This window comes from Ochlerotatus camptorhynchus, unplaced genomic scaffold (assembly GCF_037179485.1).
Source record: "Ochlerotatus camptorhynchus isolate MF236.1 unplaced genomic scaffold, CSIRO-AGI_Acam_v1.1 ptg000030l, whole genome shotgun sequence".
NCBI classification, from domain to species: domain Eukaryota; kingdom Metazoa; phylum Arthropoda; class Insecta; order Diptera; family Culicidae; genus Ochlerotatus; species Ochlerotatus camptorhynchus.
The window spans coordinates 200,393-216,869 of NW_027040521.1; the positions used below are offsets into that span (position 1 = coordinate 200,393).

The following is a 16,477-nucleotide window of genomic DNA, read 5'->3' on the forward strand; positions in this document are numbered from 1 at the left end:
AATTTTATAAATTTGTAATCGGTAGTTCAACCGGTAGTTGCACCGATTTTTTAATCCATCGCGAGAAATTCTTCAACTCAGGTTGAACAATTCTTCGATAAGGTTTAACAGTTTCCGACTGGTTGAATTGGATTGCATAATAGACCCTTTGACTTATTCACAACGAAGTGCTTATTGAACGAAGTGCTCGAAAACTTGAAGGTTGTCATTTTATAAAGAGCTAAAAAATGGTTTGGAATTGATAAATACATAGTTCCATAAAAGTAAACATAGTGCATTATCAATAGTAAAAAAGAAAATAAAAGTGAAAATTACTAATTTCATCATCTTTTCTGGGGAATGGTACATTCTGGGGATTTTTTTCTGGGTAATGGTTCATTCTGGGGATTTTTTCTCTGGGAAATGGTGCATTCTGGGGAATAGCATTCTGGGAAATGGCTTTCAAGGGAATGTCATACAATCTTGCTGTAGTGTTCCTATAATAGTGGAAACCATAAGAAACCAATGCGTTCCACTACTATAGGAACCAAAGTTAGCAACTACCACTACTACTGGAACAGTGTTCCTATTAATGGAGGGCAAGTTTTCGAAAAATGTATACAATTTAATTACGATGTAATATTTTTCTCGTAAAATAGGGATTGAAAGCTATAGATTTATGCATACAAATTGTATGTACATAATATGTTTATTTTTTAATAAATAAATTTGCGTAGTTCTTCCGCTACTGGCTCACCCACCCTATATGAAATTGTGAAAAATATCTCTGCTGAATATTTATAAACATCACAAAGTCATTCAACACCCTAGATAAAGTTTGCGGTTATGACATTTGACGACGGCCTTCGTTGGAAGCTTGCATACGTATTTGTTTGACCAGTGTGTACTAACAAAGTGGTTCATATAAAATAATTTCATAATAAAGACTTCGCTAGAAAAACTTTGAAAATATACCGCGAAAATTAATTTTATTCACTTTATTCACATAAAGAAAATAATCCTGTCCGTTTACATACCGTGAGCGTGTGAAACTTACAACTTTTTTCTATGTTAATGGCCTACGAGATCCTGTAGAATGTTTAAAATTTGTTAATGGCGTTAAAGTTATTGCATTTCGACGATATGATATGGAAATATCAGTTATTATTCCAATGAAATATGCAAAGAACATACTTTTCGTATAGTATGTCTCACAAGCAATAAGAGTTTTTAAACGGTAAGAAGCACAAAATGAGCATATCGTTGAATAAAATATGTTGCTAATAATTGCTCATTACAGCTAAAATGCTGTAGCGATTTTATGATCGCTGATTGCTCGCTCATCGCGTTGCTCATCGTTACAGCTAATCGCTAGTTGTGACCTTCTCTTTTTTTGTAGTGATCCAGTGGCAGCACTTGCTTAAACTCTACACTGGACCCCTTTTATTGATAAATTTTGCTTCTATGAGCCTCTATTTTAAATCAACACACAGACGTTCCTAGGCTATGGTGCCCGTTTGGTCACTGTTGTTTTTGTGCTGATCCAAATAGTTTTGATAATATAATTGCGCATGCTTTTTTTTTAAAGGTTGATTTTTGTCCCGGTCTTGTCTTCTGTCGTCACTTATTTTGTCATTTTGTCTTGTGTATTAACCCCCACTTGTCTTGCTTATTGTGTCAACTTGTGTCTATTGTCTTCCCCATTTGTTCTTAATCTCGCTCTGTTACTCTGTCATGACTAATTTCATTGATATATAAAAATAGTAATATAAATTACAGGATAATATGGTTGTTTCTCGATTACTTCTTCAAAGGGAAGCACCAGCTCCTGCAAACAATGCATCCGATCGTCGATCCGGCGCAACCGGCAGCTCGCACACGCCTACCAACACCACTACCAGGTAGAGGAAAATCTCCCTATCTGATGATAGTGCTAGCATGCGTGGGCGAACCATCAGTTACGCCAAATCGACGACCAAACGCACCGCCTACAAAAGCCGATACGCTCCCTTGAAAAATTTATCGAGATTTCTACTAATTAATGAATTACAGACAATTACCTCTCATGATCCTTGGCTCCACTATGATTTTAACTTACCACTTTTAGATTATTTATCAAATACCTCTCCGAGTATATAACGCCCCGATGCCTTGTTGATTTCTGGTCTCATTTGGATTGGTCCTGAATTTGTTTGATATCCTGTTCGAAGTTATTCTTTTCCTTCTCCTTAGTCAATTGAAATCCCCGTGTCTCACCTCATATGATTCGCCATTCATAAAGATAATGGGTTAAAAGGGAGTAATACATACATAAAGGTAGATTAGTATTAGTTGTACTTGATCCAAACAATAGAAAGAAGCATATATAACTTAGTAGGAAAATAAAACTAATATATAACTAGTGCAATGGATAAGTGTTAGTTCCGGGATCATTTTAGTGTTAGTAGTTATGTTAGTTTTGATCCGTATTCAGTCCTGCCGGCCCCTCCAGCACTATTTGCAGCAATTGTGATAAGATTATGCGACACTGCTACTATTTTATAATCATGTTTGACTATGTTCTCTACGAACGCTGTCTTGCTCGTGTAGAGCACATAAAGGATCTCGGCGTTACCTTGGACTGCAGACTCACTTTCAGAATCCACTACAATGACATCATCTCCAGAGCTAATCGACAATTGGGCTTTATTTTCAAAATTGCCGACGAGTTTCGTGACCCGCTATGTCTCAGGTCACTTTACTGCTCGCTTGTGCTATCCTTATTGGAGTCAAGTTCAGTTGTTTGGTGCCCTTTCCATGCTAGCTGGATCACTAGAATTGAATCCGTTCAACGCAAGTTTGTGAGATATGGTCTTCGTTTCCTCAACTGGCGTGACCCAACGAACTTGCCACCGTGGAGCGTTGCCGTCTCCTGGGAATCGAGCCATTAGAGGTGAGACGGACGGTCGCTCAAGCTATGTTCGCTGGAAAGCTGCTTACAGGTGACATTGACTGCCCAACACTGCTGTCACAACTAAATATGTATGCCCCTGAGAGGTCTCTTCGTCAACGCGACTTTCTGTTTTTGGAACCACGGAGCCGGAATTATACACAACACGAGCCAATTCGAGCAATCAGCCGGCAATTCAACAACTTTTTTTATATGTTCGACTTCAATGTATCAGCTGACGTGTTTCGTCATCGGCTACTTGGCCTTTTCCGTACCGTTGACCGTAACTATTTAGTTTAAGTTTTATTCATTTAGACAGTATTTGTCAGTTGAATTTTTCAATAAACAATAAACTACTATGTTAGATGTATGACTTGTCAATTTTCGCAACGCAATGTCTTTCAATAAATCACTCAATAACTTTTTGATGTCTGAAAATTTGCTCAAAGGGTTTTGTTGACACATCATACCTTACCTAAAGCACAACAATCCTAATTCTTATTTCAAACCTATCAACATATTTAACACATCTTTCCTAAAACTTTACTAGTTCGTAAGCGTCTGGTTGAAGATATGACTTTCGCTATTAACATTGCATGTAATTAACAAATACACAAAATAGGAAGATTTTATTATACAACTTCAAAGGCTAGTCGCCTCCCTAAGCGGACCCCCCGCGTCCTATCTCTTATGTTGATTAACTTTCTGAATTCTCTAATTGAAATTTATTTAATAAATAACTGAAATCTCTAATCTACCTACACAATCATAACCCATGCTTTTAAACTTAAATTTAACGTGTTTCAAGTACTTCTGGCTTTTACATATATTAATTATATCTTTGTTCGTCCCAGGTGACACCTTCAATGACTAAAATGCTTCACTTTGAAGTAAGTTTCCAAGCTAATTTTAAATTGTATATTGTATAGGGTAAATGTTCCAATTACGTTCTCACGTTTCCACTATGTCGCACCACAAAAATACATATGGGTATGTCACAATAGAAGCACACCACAGTGGAAATCCCGAGTCATAGTTCAAACACTTATCCCAAATCAAAATGAAGCACATATAAGATTAGTTACAATACCATGTACAAAAATGGTGTTTAACATTGTTTCCTGAGTAATACTTCAATGAAAACACAATGAAAGCTTGTCACGCAAATAGAAGGAGCACCGTTCGGCACTTTCTGAAATATTTCAATAGTATAATTCCCTTGCAAACCCAACTAAATCTATCACACCCAACGTCAGTGCCTATACGTAAGCGTACTACGACGCGGCTCTCAATCGAAGGAGTAACAAGTATGATACTATCAGTGCTAGATCTTTGGTTCTCTCATGCAGTGGTAGAGGGGAAGCTTAGTAATCCCCATTGCCTGCCCATGGCGCCATTGTATCGCGGCATGAGCCAGCAACGCCGGCCATAAACCTACCGTTTCCAACACTCCACTAAAAAGCATGAAATTAGGCCCGCCCACCAGCATCAAGGTGCAAAAACTAGCCAAGGGGAGGGAATCGCTAGTTGTGACCTTCTGAAAGCAAAATTGACAAAATTTTATATGTCATATGCAATCTTTACCACCTCTTCTTGCATCTTACAAATAAAAATGATCACTATAGTATTCATAATAACAAAAAATAGCATTTTAGCTGTAATGAGCAATTGCAAACCTGCTTAGATATATAAGTTGGTGATGGTAAAATAAGTGAAAATAATGTTTTGTGTTGGAATATTTCAAGTTTATTTTTTTTTCAATGTTTTGCTTAAAAAACTCTATACATAGGGGGAGGAGGGGCATAGTGAACAGATGGGGCATCGTGAGCATCCCGCAGTTTGGTCCTGGATCTCTAGTTGCATGAAACAAATCAACTGGTAGTAGGTTCAATATCATTATGATCTTGATCCTACTATCAATAAATTTGTTCCGGAAGCCCAAGCTGGTGCACGGGATGCTTACTATTAGGTTCTGCAGCGTGACGTCACGAATGAACTCAGTGTTAATCTTCTGAACCTTTTTGACAGTTCAGTGGTACTGTTTACAAGCACTCAGTCGTTTTTTCGAAAAAAATATATTTTTTAAATTTCCGAATTTTAACTTGAAAATTGTCGCGGAAATGCATGGTGAAACGATGTTGCTCGTGGACATTGCAAAAGTGTGGTTTACAACTCACTGCAATCTGAAAAATTATCGAGAAAATCTACCCAAGAAAAAATCGACTAAGTCCACGTAAACAGTACCACTGAACTGTCATCCGATTGAGGTTAACCCCGGCGGTGCAAAACCTTATTAGGTACTGCAGGTTACGGGTTACGTCCCTCTTTACGTGCTCACACACTCAAGTATCCAACATGAGAAACCTCCATTCTTAGCGGTTGCTTGACCTGGGCCCAGGTAAAATTCCTATTGGCTTCCTTGATTTCCTTGTTGGGATTTTGCTGCCATAAGCCCCTGTGCCTTTGATGTGACGTACTGATGAATTTGATTCACATGCTGCCTGCAGTGATATTGTCGGTTGTATATTATTTTTATTTTTATATTGTTTTTCTGCTGCCAGTACGCTGCCAGCAACAATTTCCATTGGGGATTATTTGATACGTTTGCTGCATTCCCGTGTGGCTCATTTGTTGATTTGTATGTAAATAGAGAGATAATAGTGAAAAATAGAGAAAAAAGAAAGTTCAGGTTAAATAATATTAGTCAACATGTTTATTAACCCATTTATTGTATTTATTTATTGTGTGCAATCCGAAAGAAGATAATATTAGCCTGTTTATGTTTATTAACTCATGTATTGTGTTTATTTATAGCTGTGTGCAATCCGAGCCAACCTCTCGCGAGCGCAATTCAAAAGATATTAATAATAAACTAATCTAGAACTGGGCTCAAACATATCACATTTTCCAAGACTGGTCATGATTAATATAGTATGAATAATGAGAATTGTATGAAGAAAAGACGATTCCAAAAGAAAGCTCCCCAGCAACAAAACTATTACTCTGTACTAATCTGAGTCATTTCAAAATGCGAATCCACAAACAACAGACTCAGAAACTATACCCGATCTCAACAAACTGTACCGAAATCAAAACAGCTAAACTACCAACTCCAACTCCATCCAGAAATCATTAGACCCTAACCCACGTACTTGGGCAGACTTCAGCATCAACCGGTGGGCACCCGAGCAAAGTCCAGCATCAAAATGACAGCAAATTGAAATCAAGTTTTGATATCAACATCAAACTGAAATCCTAATTTGATTTCAGTTTATGCAATTAAAAAAAAATTGTTTTCATTTTGCTGTACATTTGGTCTTCAAAAATATGTTGTTGCGGGGTTGTTTTCATTGCCTTAGCTTAACATCAAATTGATTACTTGTTTTGTTATCAACAGAAAAAATTGATATCAAATTGAGTTTTCACTGATAGCAGAAATAGTTTTCAATGTGATGTCACAGGAAGATTTTTTTGCTCTCAATTTTGATATTTTAACCGTTAAAACGACCAAAACGACAGCAACCTGAGCAATCATTATCAGCGAAATCACAGCATCAAATTTAGATTTCAATTTGATCTCAGACTTTGCTCGGGCAGGCACTCTACACTACAAGTTCCCTTTTGAAACAATTCATCTCAAATTTCATACTTTACCCATTGACTGTTAATTAATCACAATACAAAGTGTGACCGAACGCGGACTTGAGGTTCCTTCTTTTTTTCCACTGTTCGGGACCTAACACTACTGAGACCAGTAAATTGATCTATTGTGATGATGAAATGATGAAGTATTCGATTTTTTTACAGTTGCCACTCTTGCATTTATCGCAAGGATCCGACTCTAATTGAAAGGTCCCGCTATTTATACCCTTCGGAGTGTTGAAACACCCTCCAAAGGCGCGCCCCTTTGTCAGTCAAAATTGGATTGCTTAGTAACAAAATTAAGGTATGACACCGATAATGACCATGCATCATAACCCTAGTCTTAACCACTTCAAACTAGGGAACAACGAATAGAAGATTAGGAATCACATAGATGAAGACAACTAACTCATTTTTTTCCTTGTTTCAAGATCATCCTCGGTAGACAAAGCCGAGTCTTGTCACTATCAACAAGGCATAAAAAGTAACAAGGACTAAGATGTGTTCCTTGGATTACTGAAAAATCCTGTTCCCCTAGTTTGAAGTAGTCAGAACTAGGAATCGGTGGTAGATCTTACATCCCGTACCACGAAAAGGTGATCTACCCACGTTACGGGGCAGGACTTGAGGTTACAAGACTATTAAATAATCTAGGTCATTTTTAGGATTATATATAAAACATCCAATTTTGGCCAATGTCCACCGAAAATAAATAAAACTACTTTATGACTTACAGTGCAACGAATGAGCGTTTGTTTCGGGATCATTTTAGTGTTCGAGTTATGTTAGTTCCGTAATCAACCCTGCCGACAGTGGTTGTTAAATCATGCGACACTGTAACTACTACTATATTAGATGTATGATTCGTCAAGTTTATACAATTCAATGTTTCAATTGAGGTAAACTATTTATCGTATAATTACAAAAGCAAACTTAAAATTACAATTATATGCAAATGCAAAATAAAACTTGACAATTCATCGTCAATCCCTTTAGTCTTGGGCAGGGCCTGACGATGTGAATCTGATTTTGATCAATGAACGGGCACCATATGGTACATTCTCTCACTATGAACGTATCATTTTTAGCCTAGCTGAACTATTTTATAAATGGAAACCATAACATGGGTTACGCTCCCCCTAAGCGGGCCCTCCGCATCCTATCTCTGTCTGATCTCAAATACCAAATGCCAATGGTTTGTATCAATATATAAATTGGAAATGACGTTCAATCAAATAAAGCCATACCCCACTCACTTGGCCAGGCTTCAGAATCGTTCAGTGGGCAGTGCGCTCTACACTCCAAGTTCCCTTTCTTTCAAATTCACCCCAAATTTTGTATTTTACCTCTTTGAGTGTTGATTAATCACAATGAAAAATTGTGACAGGACTTGAGGTTACTAGAGTATTAAATAATCTTGGTCCTATTTAGGATTATATCAGAAAAATCCAAATCTGGTCAACGCCCACCGTTTTATTCGGAGAAGTGTATTTCGGGGAAAAAACTTTCGGGGGACTGGTTTTCGGGGAAAAGTCGTACAATCATTAGGTTGTGTTTTGGCTGAATGAACACCGGCACAAGCAACTAGTTACAGCTTCCGTTTCCTCTTACCCCGCATTTCAAATTGCCATTATGTACCTTACCTTATCTTTATTATTTTAACTCTTGACCCTATGAGAGTATAGTCGCTATATTCATAGTCTGGCGGATAGAATCAATTGAGCTGTCAAATACCGGAACCAATCGAGCAAATCACGACCAAAAACAGAAAAGAGCACATCAGCTATTACGAACAAAATTTCGGAAACCGTTTTCTCGTGACTAAAGGATCACCTACACAAATCCGATGATGCTGCTAATTTACCTTCGATTGGTGAGGAAAGAATAATCAACGTATTTGTTTATAAATGTTGATAATACCTTTGCAATTGTTGTTCTACAATATATTGAAATGGTTCCGCTTTTTGATAGATCGAAATTCTATCCGCCAGACTATGAATATAGCGACTATATATGAGAGTGATACCATATTGACAGCAGATTTTGGATCAACACTGATAACATACGGCAATCCATTTGTACCAGTTTGCTTACCGTTTTCAGCGACATCCTCTGATACGATGGATCGACCTGGGGTAGAGCTCCAAGACTAGCGATCTTTTCAGTACACTCTTCGATTTTTTGATGCAGTAAGTTTTCTTTAGCAGCCCACTTTTCCATGCGTTTTGAATCTTCTTCCATCTTATCTTGTGCTTCTTTTTCCTTCTGCATCCATGTCTCGAGTTCTTTTTGCAATGTTTTCTGCTGCTTAACGGCTTCGCTCACCCTGAAATGAAGTGTTGTAATTAATGTTTAATCCACGCAATACATTTTTAATATCCTACTTTTTGTCTATTTCATCTACATCGCTCAACACCTTTTTGATTCTCTTTTCAGTAGATGCCACTTCGTTGCGACAATTAGTGAGTTGACGTTTACGATCCTCCACTGATATTTCCTGCAATGCCTGCACCAATTCGTCTTTGCGACGAAACAGATTATTGGTCAACAGATTTTCCAACTTATTTTTGGTCACTTCCAAACTCATACGAGCAGTAAAAGCTTCCTTGTTTTCTTGATTCAGTTTACGTATTTCATCATTGAGCTGGTCCACCTCGTGTTGATCTTGTACGGATAGCTGAGACATCAGTTCCTGGTGTAACTCATTCTCCAAACCATCCTTTGTGCTATTCATAGCTTCCAGGTTTGCTTTGCATTGAGCTAGTGACCGTTCTTTCGGGTTCCGGAAGCGTTCTATTCTAGTTAGCTCATCTTTCATCAAACGGATATCTGCTTGAATTTTCTCGAACGCGTCTTTCGATTTGCCTTGCTTTGTTTCGGTTTTTTGCATTTCGGAAACTACACTGTTAATGCTGGCTTCTGTCTGCTTGAGTTCGGTTCTGAATTCGCCCAATTCTTTGTCTAAATCTTCAATCATTTGTAAATATTCGGATCGCTTTTTCTGCATTTCCAATCTGGACCGAGATGTGTTAAAATAACCTAAACAAATAAAATAAACCATTGTATAAATTGTACACAAACTTCATAACGTGGATATTAATATTTCCTGTTAAAAGAAGGGCTCGGAATTTTTATGAAGTTTCCTGAAACTAAATAAAGTTCCCTTAACTTTAAAAAGCTCATTTATTTCAGCGAACAGTTCCCAGACTTTATATTAAATTTCCGAAATATCCAAAATGCTCCCTGAACATCTACACAGTTTTACGTTCAAAAGCAGTTTTTTTTTCGAAGAATCACTTCAGATTGCAAAAAGCTTGCGTCATTCTTTTCCCTTTGCTAATTTACAGAAAATTACGCGAGCTTTTTGCAATCTGAAATGATGCGTCGAAAAAAACTGCTTTCGAATTTTTCGAAAATACATCAAGGTAAATTGAACCTTAACGAAAGACCGAGGTTCTACGAATGCTAAAATTAAATTTCTCTAGAGTTCGCTAAATTTCAAATGATGAAGATCTACAAAACTTGCTGAAGTTCTACAAAATGCCCTGCACTACAAAGTTCACTACAGTTCGCTGCACGGTCGTTAAAAGTGGATTTACTCAAAAGTGAGTTGAATTTTCCGGACAGAAGCCGTAAAAAACCAGTCAAAACTACTCGAATATGAAAAAAATCCATCTCTTTTACTCAGTCTAGGAGTATAGTGATCGGTTTTCCTCATATTCGGGAAGTTTTTGCTGGAAAAGCCCGGAAAATTCAACTCACTTTTGAGTAAATCCCATTTTGACGAAATTGAGTCGACTCGACTCATTTGGTGGAAATGCACTCAAATAGCACAAATAGTAAACATATCAGGGGAATCAAATATCACCCATTTCATGCTGTGCAGACATCAATAGGGTAGAGAACTACTTCGGCCTAATCGCCCATTTTGGGGAAACTTCAAATAAATCCATGATTTCAGTGTTAACAAGTCTATTGTGCGTTTGGTACGATACTTTAGTTAATAAGCTACCGAACGAAGTCAATGAGAACGCGTGATATGCACCAATTTTTCCCAAAAACAAAACAAGCGCTCCGACCGAATCAATTTTTATCTTCATCCGATAGGCCGAAGCGAATTGATTAGCGTTTTAATTGCGTTTCAATGCGTTAGGCCGAGTTTAGAAACCGTAGGCCGAGTTTGGCGTCAAGAAGTAGTGTTAGACTTTTGACAATATCTCAACGGTTGGTTTCTCTTTATCAAATCTTACGGTACGTACGGAAAGGTAAATAAATTTGGAAGCCATCAGTAAAAATAACATTCCATTTGGTGCTAAACTGCTCTAGATTAAGAAAGACTAAGTGCGGGTTGTGCTTAATTGGCCGGAAATGTGGCAGTTAACCCTAAATGGTAAATTTTGCCCGAATCTTCCCAAATGCATGATAGAAGCTATTAAAGTGTTTGAAAACTTATTTGGCGTCCGGATTATTAGCTCAAATAGCACCCATCTCTTGTAAAAGCATCAGGGAAATCGAATTCTATCAATTTAATGTTGAGTAGACCTCAAATAGTACATTTTGCCCGATTATCCCCAGATTACATGATAAAACCCAATAAAACAGATGAAAACTTATTTGACGCCCGGAAATGAACTCAAATAGTACCCATCCATTGTAAACATATCAGCGAAATCCGGGAAACATGCAGGAAACTTCATATATACTCATCCCAAGTAACAATTTTTATTTTATCATAGTCTTGTTGGCTATAATTTGGTCTTGAAGAATCCACTTGACATAATACTTGGAATCAATAAATTTTATATCATATATTCTCTTGTTTACAGATCTGTTAACAACTTTCATATTAAGTATCAAAAATCCTCAAAATTACAAAAACTCTATTCATTTCTTTCACTCGCAATCTGTTTGGACACAGGGCATACGGCGATTTTGTCGTTGTTCCAACCACGATATCTTACAGAGTAAATTTGTAGAATTACTAAGTCTCCGGACAATTTGGAGAATGATAAATATTTTAGTAACACATGTTTGTATCCCACAAAATGTTGTTTGGCTTTTAGAACTTCAAGATCTTAACTCCAGGAAGATTTTAAGAACTTTTAATACTGCGTTTCTCCTGCTGCATTAGTACATGCTTTTTCTGACATACCAAAACTACATTTAGGCTTATTTTTTGCAGGAGGCTCTTTGTTTGTATACGAATGTATGATTTCATGGGGTTATGAAGATCTAGATGATCAACATGTTAATGCAAATCGCATTTCATATTTTTCTACAAAGTAAACGCATTGTAGAACAATTCTGTTGATAAAATATGATTATCTATAAACGGTTATTTTTGAACGCCTTTTTTTGTTAAAATCAGGGGTGATGTTTGGGTTGGGATTTTTTTTACAAGAAAAAACAAGGAATTTAAAAATTGGATTTGAATGGACACCCTGATATTAGGTAATCGAATACCATCCATTCATTATTATGTAGGCCTCAACAAATTGTCCATTTTGCTCGATTCTCCCCAAAATTTATGTTAGAACCTAATAAAACAATTGAAAACTTATTTGGCGCCCGGAAAATAAACTCAAATAGCACCTATATATTGTAAAAAAAGTCAAAATACCACCAATTTCGTACTGTGCAGACCTAAAAAAATTGTTCATTTTGCACGATAAATAAACCTAATAAAACAATTGACAATTTATTTGGCGCCCGGTAAATTAACCCGAATAGCACCCATCTCTTTTTAAAATATTAGGGAATTAAATCCCATACTAAAGACAAGACCAAAAAATTGTATTTTTTTTTCGATTCTCCCCAAAATACATGATAGAACCTAATACACTCAGGTCTTTTTTTACACGGGGGATACGTACCGTGTAAAAAAAAACCGTGTAAAAAAAACCTACGAGATTTTGATTATTCACATGCTTAAATGTTTTTAAAAAATCGGATTTTGATGTCATTTGTAATTATAGCATGCTATGGTCCATATAGACATATTTTAAAAATTTCTGTATTTACACCAAAAATTGTGAATTTTTTTTTAAGTATGCCATTCGATTACCTATAGCTTGAAACGGATAATGTGATTGAAATCAAGTCGATAGGTTGTATCGTTGTCGAGAAATCGTTAAAAACGTCCCGTGTAAATCGCGAAAAACCGTGTAAAAAAAACCGCGTAAAAAAAACGACTTCAGTGTATAACAATTGACAACTTATTTGGCACCCCGGAAATGAAATCAAGGTATCACCTATCTATTGTAAATATATAAGAGAAATCGAATGCTACCCATTTCATACTGTGCAGCAGTGTTAGGCAAATATATCAACAAATTAAATCTCACCAAAGATCAAAATCACGCTTGATTTTCGTACACAAACATCAACAAGCCAATTGCGGTTGATATTGCAAGCTGTAATCTGTAATATCGCAGATCGGAGTATCAAGCTAGCAAATATTACCATACTGTGGTGAGATTGAGTTTCATGATTTTTGCTTTACACCCGAACGCAACCGAAACTGCCATAACAGGTGGTAGCAGTAGCTTCGTGTCTGCTATCGGTTAAGAGAAAAAAAAAAGATAACTTTATTATACCTTCTCTTTCTAAGAAAACGAGATGCAACGGAATCATTTTTGCCTCGATAACTTTACACGTTGTGAATAGTCTACCCCAAGCACACCGCCAAAGTGGTCAAACAGTGGTTTAATTATAACCAGATATCTGTGATGGACTGGCCACCCCAATCTCCGGACCTTAACCCAATCGAGAATCTTTGGGAGATCGTGAATCAAAGAATTGATCGTGAAGGTGTTCGCAATAAGGATAAATTGTTTGAACAAATCCAAAAGGCTTGGGCAGCGATTCCACAAAACTTCATTGACAACCTGATCGAGTCTATGCCCAAAAGGTGCAAGGCTGTAATCGATAATAAAGGATTCGCTACAAAATATTGAAAGCCAAGCAAAATTTGGCGAGCAATATGCTAAGTTGCACTTGTTTTGTCCGCGAGGAAAACATTTTCTTTTGCACTTTTTTTTTTTAAATTGATGAAATATTCTGTATGAATAATGAGTTTTTTGTTAAAATAAACCTGAAGTATCCCAGACAACCAGAAGTCGTATAATAATGTACAGACAGTATCGTAAATTGCTACAGTTTTAGTCAAAATCGCATATAAGAATGGCATACCTCGCATTATGTTTAAATTAAATCGTATAGAATGCAAATTTCCGACCAATATGCGATGACTCATTTTTCCATCGTACTGTATCACAAATTAAATCGGATTACATCGTAAGACTTTTCAAGATGAATTTGTTATTACAGATTAAATCGTATATGATGGTAAATCAACTCGTTTAAAATTAAATTAAAATATGCACGTATATGGCCTCCACTTTTGTACGTATAAGCCATTTCTTTGCATTATATACGAATTGTTTGTTTGTATATATGTTTGTATACCACGAAAACAACTTTGAATATACGTGCATTCTGGTTGTCTGGGATGCTGCTTGTAAACGTTTGCATATGTCTTTCTGAAAATTGACCTACCATAACTCTTTTCTGAATAGTTTCATGATGTTGGTTTATTGGTTGCAAATGTTTTGTCCGATACTGTATGGGCCCAAATTAGGGACACTTCGGCCGACAGTACATACATTTCCCCTATTTGATAATTTTCTTTTTTTTTCTCGAATGTTGTTCTACCGTTTGTGTTGTGTAAGGGAGACGTTTCGCACTCAAATGATGTAATTGGACCAATACTGGCTATACCGGTGATCCATGATAGCATTCGGCATCCCGGAAAAGTTCCGGTGCCTCCGGGGAAGTGGCTAATTCTCGACAAAAACCAAACCCCGTTGTGCGACATTGTTTTTCAAAACTCGGCCATGGCATTAATGAGAAACCACGGTCACATTGGCCACCACGGAAATGTTCTGATGCCCTCAGGGAAGTGGCCAATTCTCAACAAGAACCAAAACTCGTCATGCGACATATCATATCAGAATTGGCCACTTTCTCGTGCACACTGAAACTTTTCTGGGATGCCCAATGTGATCATTGACCATCGTTAGAGTCGCCACTGGTACAATTACATAATTTGAATGATAAAATATTATGTTCACCGAGATTCCCGACAAAATGCAACTTGTTGTGCAGAAAAACATCGAGAAATGATGTCTTTAAAACTAATTGGATTTTGAAATCTATGTAAATTTAGACCTTAGTACGCGAAGGTTAAGAATGCATAATCGTGAACTTGTTTCGATTTATCCTCTTTTTTCCTAGAGGGGCTGTGGGCTAGGGGGTTGGCGATTGTCTACCGTCCATACAAATTTCATTTTCATTTTCATTTTGCAGCGTTTGGTGGGGCAATGGGAGCGCAAGTCAATACAAAGCCGATGATAAAGGAAGGGTAATGGCTGAATAGTCTATGCGGACCACTTGAACGCCATGGGAAAAGGAAGGGATTGAAGCGGTCGGTTATTGGGGGGTTTGAGGAAATGACACATAGTACTAGATTTGTGTTGCAAAATGTAAAGAAACCGAAAATCCATCTCCCACTGATTCATCCTTTCATATATATACCAAATTGATATTTTAAAGCAACCATCAACATAAACAGACAATATATGAAAAGGCTAGTTGCCTCCCTAAGCGGACACCCCGCATCCTAACTCTTTTGTTAATCTACTTAATGTTATTAGGCTGTCTAAATTTTCTTATTTAAGTTTGTTTGATTATAATGATATCTCATTAGTCTAATTTAATAAATAATTGAAATCTCTGATTTACCTAATCAATCATAACTCATGCTTTATTAAGTACCTAAACTGCTATGTAATCTAACATTTAACGTGTTTCAAGTAATGTTGACTTTGATCTATATTTATTATATCTTAGATCGACCCAGGTGACACCTTCAAGTGACTAAAATGCTTCACTTTGAAATTAGTTTCCTAGCTGATTTTTAAATTATATAAGGTATATGCTCCAACTACACTCACACGTTTCCACTATGTCGTCCCACAAAATTACGTATGGATATGTCACAATAGAATGGAAATCCCGAGCCATAGTTCAAACACTTATCCCAAGCCAAAATGAAGCATATATAAGATTAGTTACAATACCATGGTGGTGTTTAATATTGTTCCTTGAGTAATGCTTCAATGAAAACAACAATGAAAGCTTGTCACGCAAATAGAAGGAGCACCGTTGGACACTTTCTGAAATATTTCAATAGTATAATTCCCTTGCAAACCCAAAGAAATCTATCTGCGTAAAAATAAATAAAATAAGAGTGATTTGCGGCAACTACCGCCAGTATCGCACCCAACATCAGTACCTATACGTAAGCGTACTACAACGCGGCTTTCAAATAAAGGAGTAACAAGTGTGATACTATCACTTCAGACTAGAACTTTGGTTCTCTTATGCAATGGTTCATCAGAGAGGGGAAGCTCAGTTAAAAACGTCCAGGTTAAAAACTAGCCAAGGGGAGGGACTACAGTCCATACAAATTAAAAACAAATGCAAAGACAATTGTCAAAAATAAAAAAAAATAAACTGTCTACGTAGTTTATGAACAAAATAACAGAATAACGTTTAAGAATTATTATGTAAACATGACCCTCCTCTCCCACTATACGATTTGGTAAATAATTTGCAACTACCTCTTTTTTTCCTCTGTTCGGGACATAAAACCACTGCGACCAGTAATTTGATATATTGTAGCATATCTCGTGTCCTTAGTTTAGTGCATGTCGTATTGTATGTATGTATGTCACTATTGAGAGATGATGAAGTATTCGGTTTTGATACAGTTGTCACTCTTGCCTTCATCGCAAGGAACCGATTCTAGCTGATAATGAACGATAATGAACATACATCAGAACCCTAGTCTTAACCACTTCAAAC

General features: G+C 36.8%; 1 protein-coding gene across 1 annotated transcript in view; it reads right to left on the bottom strand.

Annotated features, from left to right (window-relative positions):
* Positions 1-16,477, bottom strand: part of SMC3 (structural maintenance of chromosomes 3) — a 72,829-nt gene that overhangs the window by 20,441 nt on the left and 35,911 nt on the right. The window contains exons 5-6 of the mRNA XM_065230601.1: positions 8,935-9,589; positions 8,645-8,876 (exon numbers count right to left, since the gene is read on the bottom strand). Coding sequence (XP_065086673.1) covers positions 8,645-8,876; positions 8,935-9,589 — 887 coding nt within the window. The remainder of the gene's footprint in view (positions 1-8,644; positions 8,877-8,934; positions 9,590-16,477) is intronic.